General features: G+C 37.1%; 1 protein-coding gene across 1 annotated transcript in view; it reads left to right on the top strand.

Annotated features, from left to right (window-relative positions):
• IL1RAPL2 (interleukin 1 receptor accessory protein like 2) overlaps positions 1 to 14,290 on the top strand; it is a 1,497,664-nt gene that overhangs the window by 1,440,989 nt on the left and 42,385 nt on the right. Inside the window, exon 9 of the mRNA XM_053699168.1 lies at positions 6,757 to 6,900. Coding sequence (XP_053555143.1) covers positions 6,757 to 6,900 — 144 coding nt within the window. The remainder of the gene's footprint in view (positions 1 to 6,756; positions 6,901 to 14,290) is intronic.

Raw genomic sequence — 14,290 nt, 5'->3', positions numbered from 1 at the left:
ATTAGCTCTCCTGAAAAAGGCTTATAGACATGTCAGAGAAAGCTGTTTAATATCACAGGAGAGGTAGCAAAGCAACTGGCTTAAAAGATTTAAATATAATAAGTCAGTGTAATTATGTTTTTCAGAATTTCTCTAAATCACTGAACGTGTAATTAAAATCATTTTATTAAGTTATCCCATATACTGCCGTAGTTTTATGCAGCTGTTGTTTTAACCCCATAAGAGGCCACTTTTAAAATTAATATAAAAAAATAGAAATGATTGTCTCTAGCAATATTAATGACTAGTCAATATACATCCCATGATAGATTGAGTTGCGGCCATGCTTGCAGGTACAAACATTCTGGAGGAAATAACATAGAGTCTAATTTGGAGTTTTTATAGCAGATTGTTTAATAGTAACAATCAGTTAGAATACAAGTTATGCGCGCTATAGGGAAATTAACGAATGCAACAAAAGTTGTGTTATTTAACCCTCTATAGTGTAGCCATTACAAGTTTTGAAACAGCCAGCTTGTGCATGCGATATGGTGGTTTTAAGCTTCATACCGCATAAAATACAAGCGCTGTTTTGACATGCTCGTGCATGCTTTCCCCATAAACATCAATAGGGAGAGCGGGTCAGAAAAAAACCTAACACCTGCGATCACGGAATGAAAAGCTCCGTAACGCAGCCCCATTGATGTCTTTGGGGAAAAAAAGTAATGTTTAAACCTAACACCCTAACATAAACTTTAAGTCTAAACACATCTAATTTGCCGCCCTCTACATCGCCGCCACCTACATAATGTTATTAACCCCTAATCTGCCGCTCCCAATATTGCCGCCACTATAATAAAGTTATTAACCCCTATTCCCCTGCACTCCAACATCGCCCACACTATAATAAATCTATAATAACCCCTATTCTGCCACTCCCTGACATAGCCGCAACTAAATAAAGCTATTAACCCCTTAACCTCTGGCCTCCCACATCACTACCACTAAATAAATTTATTAACCCCTAAACCGCCAGCCCCCCACATTGCAACAACCTAAATTAAACTATTAACCCCTAAACCTAACCTTAACGTAACCCTAACCCTAACACCCCCTAACTTTAACATAATTAAAATAGAGCTAAATTAAAGTTAAAATGATTAACTAACTACCTATTTAAAACTAAATACATACTTAACTGTGAAATAAAACCTAAGCTAGCTACAATATAACTAATAGTTATATTATAGCTAGCTTAGGTTTTATTTTTATTTCACAGGTAAGTTTGTATTTATTTTAACTAGGTAGTGTCAGGTTAGGTAAGGTCCGGAATCAGACCCAAATGCTAGAGTGAACTCAAATAACACTCTAGCACACTGAGTATAACCCAGGACGTGACCCCACGACAACTTCTATAAAACAAGGTTCTCATACAGAGGGTCCAGTGGTTCTTGAGGTATAGGATAGTAGTACTAGGACACTTGATAGAAGGAGGTGTAGGATCAATGATAGGTGAAGTCAGTTCAGCAACTTGTAATCAGGAAGTTTGGGGTTAAACAATAGCGTAGTCAGTTCAGCAGAGTTTGGCAACTTGTAAGCAGGCAGTTTAGGGTTAAACAATAGAGTAGTTAGTTCAGCAGAGTTTGGCAACTTGTAATCAGGCAGTTCAGGGTTAAACAATAGAGTAGTTAGTCCAGCAGAGTTTGGCAACTTGTAATCAGGCAGTTCAGGGTTAAACAATAGAGTAGTCAGTTCAGCAGAGATCGGCAACTTGCAATCAGGCAGATTAGGGTTAAACAACAGAGTAGACAGTTCAGCAGAGTTTGGCAACTTGTAATCAGGCAGATTAGGGTTAAACAACAGAGTAGACAGTTCAGCACAGTTTGGCAACTTGTAATCAGGCAGATTAGGGTTAAACAATACTGTAGTCAGCGAAGCAGAGGTTGGCAACTTGTAATCAGGCAGATTAGGGTTAAACAATACCTTAGTCAGCGAAGCAGAAGTTGGCAACTTGAAATCAGGCAGTTCAGGGTTAAATCCGGTAACAGAGAAATGCGAGTACTCACAGCAGCCACAGAAGAAACCAAAAACGGGCACCAGGAGATCAGGCCGCCGGAATAAGAAGCCTGCCTGACGTCAACAAAGGAGGACGGCTCAGAATGTGCGCAGCGTTGCTAAGCAACGTAACGCACAGGACAGAGTAACCGGAAGAACCGGAAGAAGAGGAGCGATCGTGACAGGTAGACTAGTTAGTAAATAGTTATTAACTATTTACTAACTACCTAGTTAGAATAAATACAAACTTACCTGTCAAATAAAACCTAAGCTACCTTACATTAAAACCTGACATTACAAAAATTAAAACTACCATTACAAAAAATAAAAAACACTAAAATTACAAAAAATAAAAAAACCACCCCTAAATAAAAAACCTAATCTAAAATAAACTACCAAGAGCCCTTAAAAGGGCCTTTTTGTGGGCTCTTAAAAGGGCCTTTTGTAGGGCATTTCCCTAAAGTTAACAGCTCTTTTGCTACAAACCCCCACCCCCCAAACCCACAATATAAAAATAAAGTAAAACCTAATCTACCCATTGCCCTGAAAAGGGCATTTGTATGGCATTGCCCTTAAGAGGGCATTCAGCTCTTTTTCCTGCCCTTAAAAGGGCAATAAGTTCTTTTATGAAATGCCCAACCCCTAATCTAAAAATTAAAACCCACCCAAAACAAAATAAAAATACTACACAAAATAACAAACACATTTTTAAAAATAGTAAACATTATTCCTATTCTAATACCCATTTAAAAAAAAAATACCCCAAAATAAAAAACTACCAATAGCCCTTAAAAGGGCATTTTGTAGGGCATTGCCCTAAGATAAACAGCTCTTTTACCTGAATTTTCTTTTACAAAGACCCAATAACATTACAAACCCCCACCCACCCAAAATAAAAAAACTATCTAAAAAAACCTAAAATAACCATTGCCCTGAATAGGGCATTTGTATGGGCATTGCCCTTAAAAGAGCATTTAGTTCTTTTATGATAAGCCCAAAACCTAAACTAAAAAAAGAACCACCCAAAAAAATCTCTAACCCCTGAAGATCCACTTACAGTTTTTGAAGTCCCGCTTGAATGATCTTCATCCAGTCGGCGAAGTCCTCATCATGGTGTCGAGAAGTCTTCATCTAGGGGGCCTCTTCTATCTTCATCCAGGCGGCGAAGTCCTCATCCAGGCAGCGAGAAGTCTTCATCCACATGGCCTCTTCTATCTTCATCCAGGCAGCGTGGAGCGGGTCCATCCTGAAGAAATCCGGCGTGGAGCATCCTCTTCATATGGTCGCCGCCGTATACTAAATCTTCAATGCAAGGTATGCAATTTAAAATGGCATCCCTTGCATTCCTTTTGGCTGATTTGATTTTGGAAATTCAAATCAGCCAACAGGATGAGAGCTACTGAAATCCTATTGGCTGTTCAAAACAGCCAATAGTATGAGAACTTCTGAAATTTTATTGGCTGTTCAAATCTATACCTATATATAGGTATATATCTATACCTATATATAATCATGTGTATATATATATATATATATATATAGGTATATATATATATTGTACCAAAATACCATCAGATAAATGTAGAAATAATCGGCTATGTGAAGACATTGGAATGTGAAATACTCATATTTTCATGTCGGCTTAACACACTTGAGAATATGCGATTGGTTTGCGGGCAAGTAGTGTGTTTTTTTACCACTTTTTTTGCTCCATTGACTTCTAATGGGGAATACGTTATCGCTAGAGTGGTATTCTAAGTTAACTTTCAACTTGTCATACGAGCGCTACCCAACACATGCAAAAAACATCTTCTAGTGGAGTTAGCACACAAGCGGAAACGTTAAATACTGCTACACTTTTAATCTGGCCTAAATTGGCAAGTATCAGAATGCACACTGAAACAATGCAGTCACAAATAAAACAGTCAGGATGCAGAGCACGTCATTTCCAAATGGCTTGTAAGATTAGATGTAATATCGCCCTTGATCTTGATTCAAAACATAATTAGCAGTGGAGAACAAGAAAAGAAAGTACATTTTCATGTACACCTGGCAAAAGGAGGAGATGCAAATGACTTCTTCCAGCTCAGTATTTATAAGAAATGTGTTTACATGAGGACTGATTGGTACTTATTTTGCATTTAGAGTAATATGTTTCACACACTGTAAGTAGTGTAATTGTTACATAATAAAATCAGTGTGTGTTTAGGAATAAAAAAATAAGTAACTGATTCGCTGCTGCAAGACAAATAAGACAAATGTGCACACACATTTTAAAACAAACAAGCACACACATTTTCACACACACATAAGCACACATGTTTTCACATACATATGCACACACATTTTCAGACACACATACGCAGACACATTTTCGCACACACATTTTTAGACACACACATGCGCACACACATTTTTAGACACACACATGCGCACAAACATTTTCGGACACACACATACTCACACACATTTTCACACACACATGCACACACTTTTTCACACACATACATATACACACACATTTTCAGACACACACATACGCACACACATTTTCACACACATTTTTGCACACATACGCACACACATTTTCACACATACATATTCACACACATATGCACACACATTTTCAGACACACACATACGCGCACACATTTTTAGGCACATATGCACATACACATTTTTACATAACACATAAGCACACATGTTTTCACACACACATGCACACACATTTTCAGACACACACATACAGTAACACAGACACATTTTCGCACGCACATTTTTAGACACACACATACGCACACACATTTTCACACACACATGCACACACTTTTTCACACACATACATATACACACACATTTTCAGACACACACATACGCACACACATTTTCACACACATTTTTGCACACATATGCACACACATTTTCACACATATATATTCACACACATATGCACACACATTTTCAGACACACACATACGCACATACATTTTTAGGCACATATGCACATACACATTTTTACATAAATGAATATGCACACACATTTTCACACACATATGCACACACATATGCACACACATTTTCACACACATTTTCAGGTACACACACAGACACCAAACAACATGTACATTTCTAAGAGCTAGATTACAAGTGGAGCGCTAACTTATCATACCCGCAAACGGGCGTACGATAATCAATCAGCCATTACAAGTGGCTGGTTATTGCTACTGCAAGCTTGTGGTAGCAATTAGCGCTAACAAAATTAACTAGAGATCAGATCAGGTTAATTTTATAAATATGCCCCAAATGGCCCCAAAATACTGTATAGTGTAGCTTATTTTTTAATAAATTTACTGCACTAGGCAGTATTTTGGGGTTAAAGTTGGTGGGAGTGGGGTGTTAGAATAAAATGGCACTGAAAAGTGTCTTTACATTGCGCTCTATGGGAACTTTGTGTTCCCGGTAAATATATATGTATATGCTTTAATATATATATATATATATATATATATACATATACATATATATATATATATATATATATATATATAGATAGATAGATAGATAGATAGATAGATAGATAGATAGATATACTGTATATACTTGTATGTATATATATATATATATATATATGTATGTGTGTATGTTAATATGTGTATATATACATATTAACACATAAATATATATGTATATCAGTATACATATATATTTATATTTGCTGCCATCACTGCGCAACTTACCCACTTCACTGGAGCTGACGTTCTGAGCCTATGGAAGCGCCTTCTTGTGATGATATGAAAAATGCATTGTATTAGCAATTTAAAAGTTTTGAAGGTAGACGTTTAAGACTCTTTAGAAATCATATTTACACAGACAGAGTACGCTTCTATTAATATAGATGCTAGACAGACAGACAGACAGACAAACAGATAGATAGATAGATAGATAGATAGATAGATAGATAATTAGATAGATATAGATAGATATAAATAGATATTAGATAACTAATGGATAGATTCGATAGATAGATAGATAGATTTTTTAAATTGTATTTTTCATAGTTTCAATGCCATGGATAACCAGCAAAACAGGAAGACCAGTTTAAATGCTTTTTAAAATGTACATACCAGCTACCGTTGGCTCTCTAAGCAGACATATTGTTTTACAATGCTGGTGCTTGGAGCATATCTAAATATGCTGCAGTGCCCTTGCACAGTAAAAGCTGTCACTAAAACAGCTCTTACTAGAAGCATTTTTGATAATAAAAGTAAACTGGAATACTTATATGCTTTTCACTTATATCTGGAATGTCACTTTAATTATACTATAAGCCTTTGACACATCATCTCCTCTTTCTTTTTTTGGGGAGTGCAGATTAGATCAGAATTAAATTTACTCTAATTGAGGCTCCCCATTGTAGTTGAAGATACAGTGTCAAGTCCCAAGCAGGGTCAGCTTCAAAAGAAATAATTTATTTGAATTATCAGGTTCCCTTTATTAATGTCTTGGATATATTTTTTTCTTATTATTGAACAGCTGAGATATTACTATATAAAATGCTGAGATTTTCACTGTAATTTTGCTTACCTTACAACTTCATTAGAATGTTGTATGTAATATACTCTCCAATTCGAAATGGATTTGACATGTAATTACATTTTACTGTATAATATAATCAAGTCTTGGTTTTATCACTTTTTTCTCTATATATTTTTTGTGTTTTAGAATTAAAATATAATATTGAACTGGCTGGAGGTCTTGGAGCAATTCTACTTGTGTTTATTCTGCTTGTGGTCATTTATAAGTGCTACAACATAGAGCTAATGCTCTTCTACAGACAAAATTTTGGAAGTGATGAGGCTGCAGAAGGTAAGATACTATTAGTTTGTTATTGATATGTATTAATTGTATTAGGATATTCCAGTTATACAAGAACATATTTAGGGGGCCGAACTATCAAGCTCCGAATGGAGCTTGATGCCCCTGTTTCCGCGCAAGCCTTCAGGCTCGCCGGAAACAGCAGTTATGAAGCAGCGGTCTTAAGACCACGGCTCCACTACTGGTCCACTGCCTCTAAAGCTGCAGTCTGCAATCCGCCCGATCCTATACGATTGGTCTGATTGACACCCCCTGCTAGCGGCTGATTGGCAGTGAATCTGCAGGAGGCAGCATTGCACAAGCAGTTCTGGTGAACTTCTTGTGCAATGTCAAATGCCGATAGCGTATGCTGTCGGCATTCAGCGATGTCTGTTGGACATGATACGCTACTGCGTATCATGTTAGACAGACATTGATAAATCGGCCCCTTAAAATTTACATTGAGTTGTTAGTGAAATTTATATGTATGATCTTGCTACTGTAAAATGCACTAATTACACATAAATGTATACATAGGAAAAAGTGCAAATGATTTGTGTATTCTATATTACTGATTTTCAGACCTGCCATCAGGCCTCCCTAACAGGTCAGATTTTGAGGCTATCTGAACTAGAGCACAGGTGAAATAATCTTCTTATTTGTAAACAATATCTGACCTTCTCTCACCCAAGATAATCCTGAAAATCTGGCCTATTGGGGAGGCTTGGGGACAGGTTTGAAAACCGGTGTTCTATATTGATGCATTTACTTGACACAGAAAATGTTGCAATGAATATGAATAATGAAAACTCACATTTATATAAAGAAACAACACTTCTACAGTTCCCTTTCAATCAACATGTGCTACAAGCCAGCAGCAGCACAACAAACAATGGGCAATCACGTGGCAAATCAGTTGGGTAAACACCACACGCGTTATGGCTTTTTCACAAATTGGGGTTGCGCAGCTATTACAAGTTGCAAAATAATTTATTTAACCCCTTAGTGACCAGACCACTTTTCAATTTGTTGACCATCTGGGACCAAGGCTATTTTTGCATTTCTGCGATGTTTGTGTTTAACTGTAATTTTCCTCTTACTCATTTACTGTACCCACACATATTATATACTGTTTTTCTCGCCATTAAATGGACTTTCTAAAGATATGATTATTTTCATCATATCTTATAATTTACTATAAAAAAAATATAAAATATGAGGAAAAAATGAAAAAAAATGCACTTTTTCTAACTTTGAGCCCCAAAATCTCTTACACATCTACAACCACCATAAAATACCAATGCTAAACAGTTTCTAAATTTTGTCCTGAGTTTATAAATACCCAATGTTTACATGTTCTTTGCTTTTTTTGCAAGTTATAGGGCAATAAGTACAAGTAGCACTTTGCTATTTCAAAACCATGTTTTTTCAAAATTGGCGATAGTTACATTGTAACACCAATATCTGTCAGGAATCCCTGAATAACCCTTCAAATGTATATATTTTTTAAAAGAAGACAACCTAAGGTATTAAACTTGGGGTATTTTGACTTTTTTCATGCAACCATTTTACCACCAATCTATGCCAAAGTTTGGGGGGGGGGGAAAAAATAATTTGATTTTTTGACAAAATAGCAATTTAAGAATACATTTACTGATAATATTAAGGGTTACTGCCAAATAACACCCTCATATGTCTTCAGCAGCATCTCCTGGGTACAGTGATACCACCCATGTATAGGTGTGTCGGGTTCTCGGGGGGCTAAAAGCTCTTATTTTTAGGGAGCGCATTCCAGTTTTTCAACTTGGAATTTTCACATCGGTCATCATGCACCCATGTCCTATTTGGGACATTTCTGAAGCTGGTTAATGGAATTTACCCCCATCAAACCATATATTTTTGAAAAGTAGACACCCTAGGGTATTTCAAATGCTGGTATTTTAACACTTTCCATGCACTAATTCAACCACCAGTCTTTGTCAAACTTTTGGGTAGTCATTTTTTTGTGTTATTTTTCACACACATTGTACTTTAGGCATGGATTCTCAGTTCCTGTTATGTGTTACTGCCAAAAAGCACCTCAATATGTGTTCAACAACATCTCCTGAGTACAGTGATACCACCTATGTATAGGTGTGTTGGGTTCTCTGGGGGCTAGAAGGCCTTATTTTTAGAAAGCGCATTCCAGTTTTTCAACTTGGAATTTTCACATCGGTCATCATGCACCCATGTCCTATTTGGGACATTTCTGAAGCCGGTCAATGAAATTTACCCCCATAAAACCATATATTTTTGAGAAGTAGACCCCCTAGGGTATTTGAAATGCTGGTATTTTCACACTTTCCATGAACTTATTTAACCACCAGTCTTTGTCAAACTTTTGGGTAGTCATTTTTTTGTGTTATTTTTCACACACATTGTACTTTAGGCATGGATTCTCAGTTCCTGTTATGTGTTACTGCCAAAAAACACCTCAATATGTGTTCAACAACATCTCCTGAGTACAGTGATACCACCCATGTATAGGTGTGTTGGGTTCTCTGGGGGCTAGAAGGCCTTATTTTTAGGAAGCGCATTCCAGTTTTTCAACTTGGAATTTTCACATCGGTCATCATGCACCCATGTCCTATTTGGGACATTTCTGAAGCCGGTCAATGAAATTTACCCCCATAAAACCATATATTTTTGAGAAGTAGACCCCCTAGGGTATTTGAAATGCTGGTATTTTCACACTTTCCATGAACTTATTTAACCACCAGTCTTTGTCAAACTTTTGGGTAGTCATTTTTTTTGTGTTATTTTTCACACACATTGTAATTTAGGCATGGATTCTCAGTTCCTGTTATGTGTTACTGCCAAAAAACACCTCAATATGTGTTCAACAACATCTCCTGAGTACAGTGATACCACCCATGTATAGGTGTGTTGGGTTCTCTGGGGGCTAGAAGGCCTTATTTTTAGGAAGCGCATTCCAGTTTTTCAACTTGGAATTTTCACATCGGTCATCATGCACCCATGTCCTATTTGGGACATTTCTGAAGCCGGTCAATGAAATTTACCCCCATAAAACCATATATTTTTGAGAAGTAGACCCCCTAGGGTATTTGAAATGCTGGTATTTTCACACTTTCCATGAACTTATTTAACCACCAGTCTTTGTCAAACTTTTGGGTAGTCATTTTTTTTGTGTTATTTTTCACACACATTGTACTTTAGGCATGGATTCTCAGTTCCTGTTATGTGTTACTGCCAAAAAGCACCTCAATATGTGTTCAACAACATCTCCTGAGTACAGTGATACCACCTATGTATAGGTGTGTTGGGTTCTCTGGGGGCTAGAAGGCCTTATTTTTAGAAAGCGCATTCCAGTTTTTCAACTTGGAATTTTCACATCGGTCATCATGCACCCATGTCCTATTTGGGACATTTCTGAAGCCGGTCAATGAAATTTACCCCCATAAAACCATATATTTTTGAGAAGTAGACCCCCTAGGGTATTTGAAATGCTGGTATTTTCACACTTTCCATGAACTTATTTAACCACCAGTCTTTGTCAAACTTTTGGGTAGTCATTTTTTTGTGTTATTTTTCACACACATTGTACTTTAGGCATGGATTCTCAGTTCCTGTTATGTGTTACTGCCAAAAAACACCTCAATATGTGTTCAACAACATCTCCTGAGTACAGTGATACCACCCATGTATAGGTGTGTTGGGTTCTCTGGGGGCTAGAAGGCCTTATTTTTAGGAAGCGCATTCCAGTTTTTCAACTTGGAATTTTCACATCGGTCATCATGCACCCATGTCCTATTTGGGACATTTCTGAAGCCGGTCAATGAAATTTACCCCCATAAAACCATATATTTTTGAGAAGTAGACCCCCTAGGGTATTTGAAATGCTGGTATTTTCACACTTTCCATGAACTTATTTAACCACCAGTCTTTGTCAAACTTTTGGGTAGTCATTTTTTTTGTGTTATTTTTCACACACATTGTAATTTAGGCATGGATTCTCAGTTCCTGTTATGTGTTACTGCCAAAAAACACCTCAATATGTGTTCAACAACATCTCCTGAGTACAGTGATACCACCCATGTATAGGTGTGTTGGGTTCTCTGGGGGCTAGAAGGCCTTATTTTTAGGAAGCGCATTCCAGTTTTTCAACTTGGAATTTTCACATCGGTCATCATGCACCCATGTCCTATTTGGGACATTTCTGAAGCCGGTCAATGAAATTTACCCCCATAAAACCATATATTTTTGAGAAGTAGACCCCCTAGGGTATTTGAAATGCTGGTATTTTCACACTTTCCATGAACTTATTTAACCACCAGTCTTTGTCAAACTTTTGGGTAGTCATTTTTTTGTGTTATTTTTCACACACATTGTACTTTAGGCATGGATTCTCAGTTCCTGTTATGTGTTACTGCCAAAAAACACCTCAATATGTGTTCAACAACATCTCCTGAGTACAGTGATACCACCCATGTATAGGTGTGTTGGGTTCTCTGGGGGCTAGAAGGCCTTATTTTTAGGAAGCGCATTCCAGTTTTTCAACTTGGAATTTTCACATCGGTCATCATGCACCCATGTCCTATTTGGGACATTTCTGAAGCCGGCCAATGAAATTTACCCCCATAAAACCATATATTTTTGAGAAGTAGACCCCCTAGGGTATTTGAAATGCTGGTATTTTCACACTTTCCATGAACTTATTTAACCACCAGTCTTTGTCAAACTTTTGGGTAGTCATTTTTTTGTGTTATTTTTCACACACATTGTACTTTAGGCATGGATTCTCAGTTCCTGTTATGTGTTACTGCCAAAAAACACCTCAATATGTGTTCAACAACATCTCCTGAGTACAGTGATACCACCCATGTATAGGTGTGTTGGGTTCTCTGGGGGCTAGAAGGCCTTATTTTTAGGAAGCGCATTCCAGTTTTTCAACTTGGAATTTTCACATTGGTCATCATGCACCCATGTCCTATTTGGGACATTTCTGAAGCCGGCCAATGAAATTTACCCCCATAAAACCATATATTTTTGAAAAGTAGACCCCCTAGGGTATTTGAAATGCTGGTATTTTCACACTTTCCATGAACTTATTTAACCACCAGTCTTTGTCAAACTTTTGGGTAGTCATTTTTTTGTGTTATTTTTCACACACATTGTAATTTAGGCATGGATTCTCAGTTCCTGTTATGTGTTACTGCCAAAAAACACCTCAATATGTGTTCAACAACATCTCCTGAGTACAGTGATACCACCCATGTATAGGTGTGTTGGGTTCTCTGGGGGCTAGAAGGCCTTATTTTTAGGAAGCGCATTCCATTTTTTACACTTCCCATTTTCACATCCCATGCACCCATGTTCTATTTAAGACATTTCTGAAGCCGGCCAATGTAATTTACCCCCATAAAACCATATATTTTTGAAAAGTAGACATCCTAGGGTATTTCAAATGCAGGTGTTTTAACACTTTCCATACACTAATTCAACCACTAGTCTTTGTCAAACTATTGGGCATTCATTTCTTTGTGTTATTTTTCACATACATTGTACTTTAGACATGGATTCACAGCTCCTGTTATGTGTTACTACCAAAGAAGACACCAATATGTGGTCACCAACATCTCCTGAGTTCAGTGATACCACCTATGCATAGGTTTGGTGGCTTGTTTGGGCGGTGCAATGCCAAATGTCTGACATGTGTTTGTGATTTTTTTTCATATTTAACATATTTTCTTTGCCTATCGTCTTTTTTGGGAGTCTTTTAACATACCCCAATTTATTTGTTTTCCATAAATGTGATTATATTTAAAAAGTTGACCCCCCAAGGTATTATACATGGAGTGGTTTGATGACTTTGATGCAACCGTTTTAGCCCAAAAAATTGGAGAAAGTATATGGTGGTAATTTTTCAATTTTCATTGTTACAGACACATTGCTTTTTTACTATGATTTAGGAGAGACTGTTGTAAGTTATTGCAAAAGAATACTTCAGGTTGTTTTCTGCAAGGCACCCTGAGTACACCTATGCCCCCCATGCATAGGTTTGCCAGGATTTTGGGAAGGTTATGTTACATGATTTTAGTTATTAAAAATGAGAGTATTTCTTCTGATAGGCCTATCTTTAGTTTGGGGCCTATCACATACCCCACTTTTATTTATTGCATTCAAAGTGTATATTTTTTAAATGTTGACACCCCAAGGTATTGTATATGGTGTGCTTTGATGCCTTTGAAGCAACCGTTTTAGCCCAAAAAATTGGAGAAAGTGTATGGTGGTAATTTTTCAATTTTCATTTTTACAGACACATTGCTTTTTGACTATGATTTAGGAGAGATTGTTGTAAGTTATTGCAAAAGAATACTTCAGGTTGTTTTCTGCAAGGCACCCTGAGTACACCTATGCCCCCCATGCATAGGTTTGCCAGGATTTTGGGAAGGTTATGTTACAATTTTATGACTTGTGATTTTAGTTATTAAAAATGAGAGTATTTCTTCTGATAGGCCTATCTTTAGTTTGGGGCCTATCGCATACCCCACTTTTATTTATTGCATTCAAAGTGTATATTTTTTAAATGTTGACACCCCAAGGTATTGTATATGGTGTGCTTTGATGCCTTTGAAGCAACCGTTTTAGCCCAAAAAATTGGAGAAAGTGTATGGTGGTAATTTTTCAATTTTCATTTTTACAGACACATTGCTTTTTGACTATAATTTAGGAGAGACTTCAGGTTGTTTTCTGCAAGGCACCCTGAGAACACCTATGTCCCCCATGCATAGGTTTGACAGGGGTTTTGGTTAAAAAAAAACAGGCCCAATTTTAGAAAAAAATAGTAGTGAAGAGTAGTGAAATGTAAAAATCTGGCACAGTAAAAGTAAAAAAAACAAAAAAACATCTAACTGTAAACATAACCAAAAAAAAATATATATATATGTAACAGCAAATGTATTTATTTTTTTAAAAATTGACCATTGTATGGTACCGCTTGAAGCAGTCCCCAATGCAGAGTGCAGGCTGTCCAGGGCAATCAGGACAGTGATATATGGTGTCCCTTCTCTTCCCCCTCTTGGTACAGACTCTGCATTTTTTTGTGGTTTCTGCTTTGTGGCAGTAGGGGGGATTTTAAAAATAAAATGGGTAGCCCCAACTCTGCTCTCTCCCATCACCGCCCGGGGAGCAGGTGCATCATGGTACAAAATCCCCGTAATAATCTGGAGCTGAAACTGTAAAAAAGTCTTTTTAACTCTGGGGTTTGCTTTTTTGAACAACAAAAAAGCGTTGTGGGTTGCAATCTGCATTAGGTAAATTGCAACCTTTTTGTACCAGGCCCTTGTCTTCCGCATAATTAGGTAGGGCTGCAGCAGCTGATCAGCCAGATCAACCCCACCCA

Source organism: Bombina bombina, chromosome 1 (genome assembly GCF_027579735.1).
Source record: "Bombina bombina isolate aBomBom1 chromosome 1, aBomBom1.pri, whole genome shotgun sequence".
NCBI lineage: Eukaryota > Metazoa > Chordata > Amphibia > Anura > Bombinatoridae > Bombina > Bombina bombina.
This window is presented reverse-complemented; position numbering and strand designations above follow the sequence as displayed.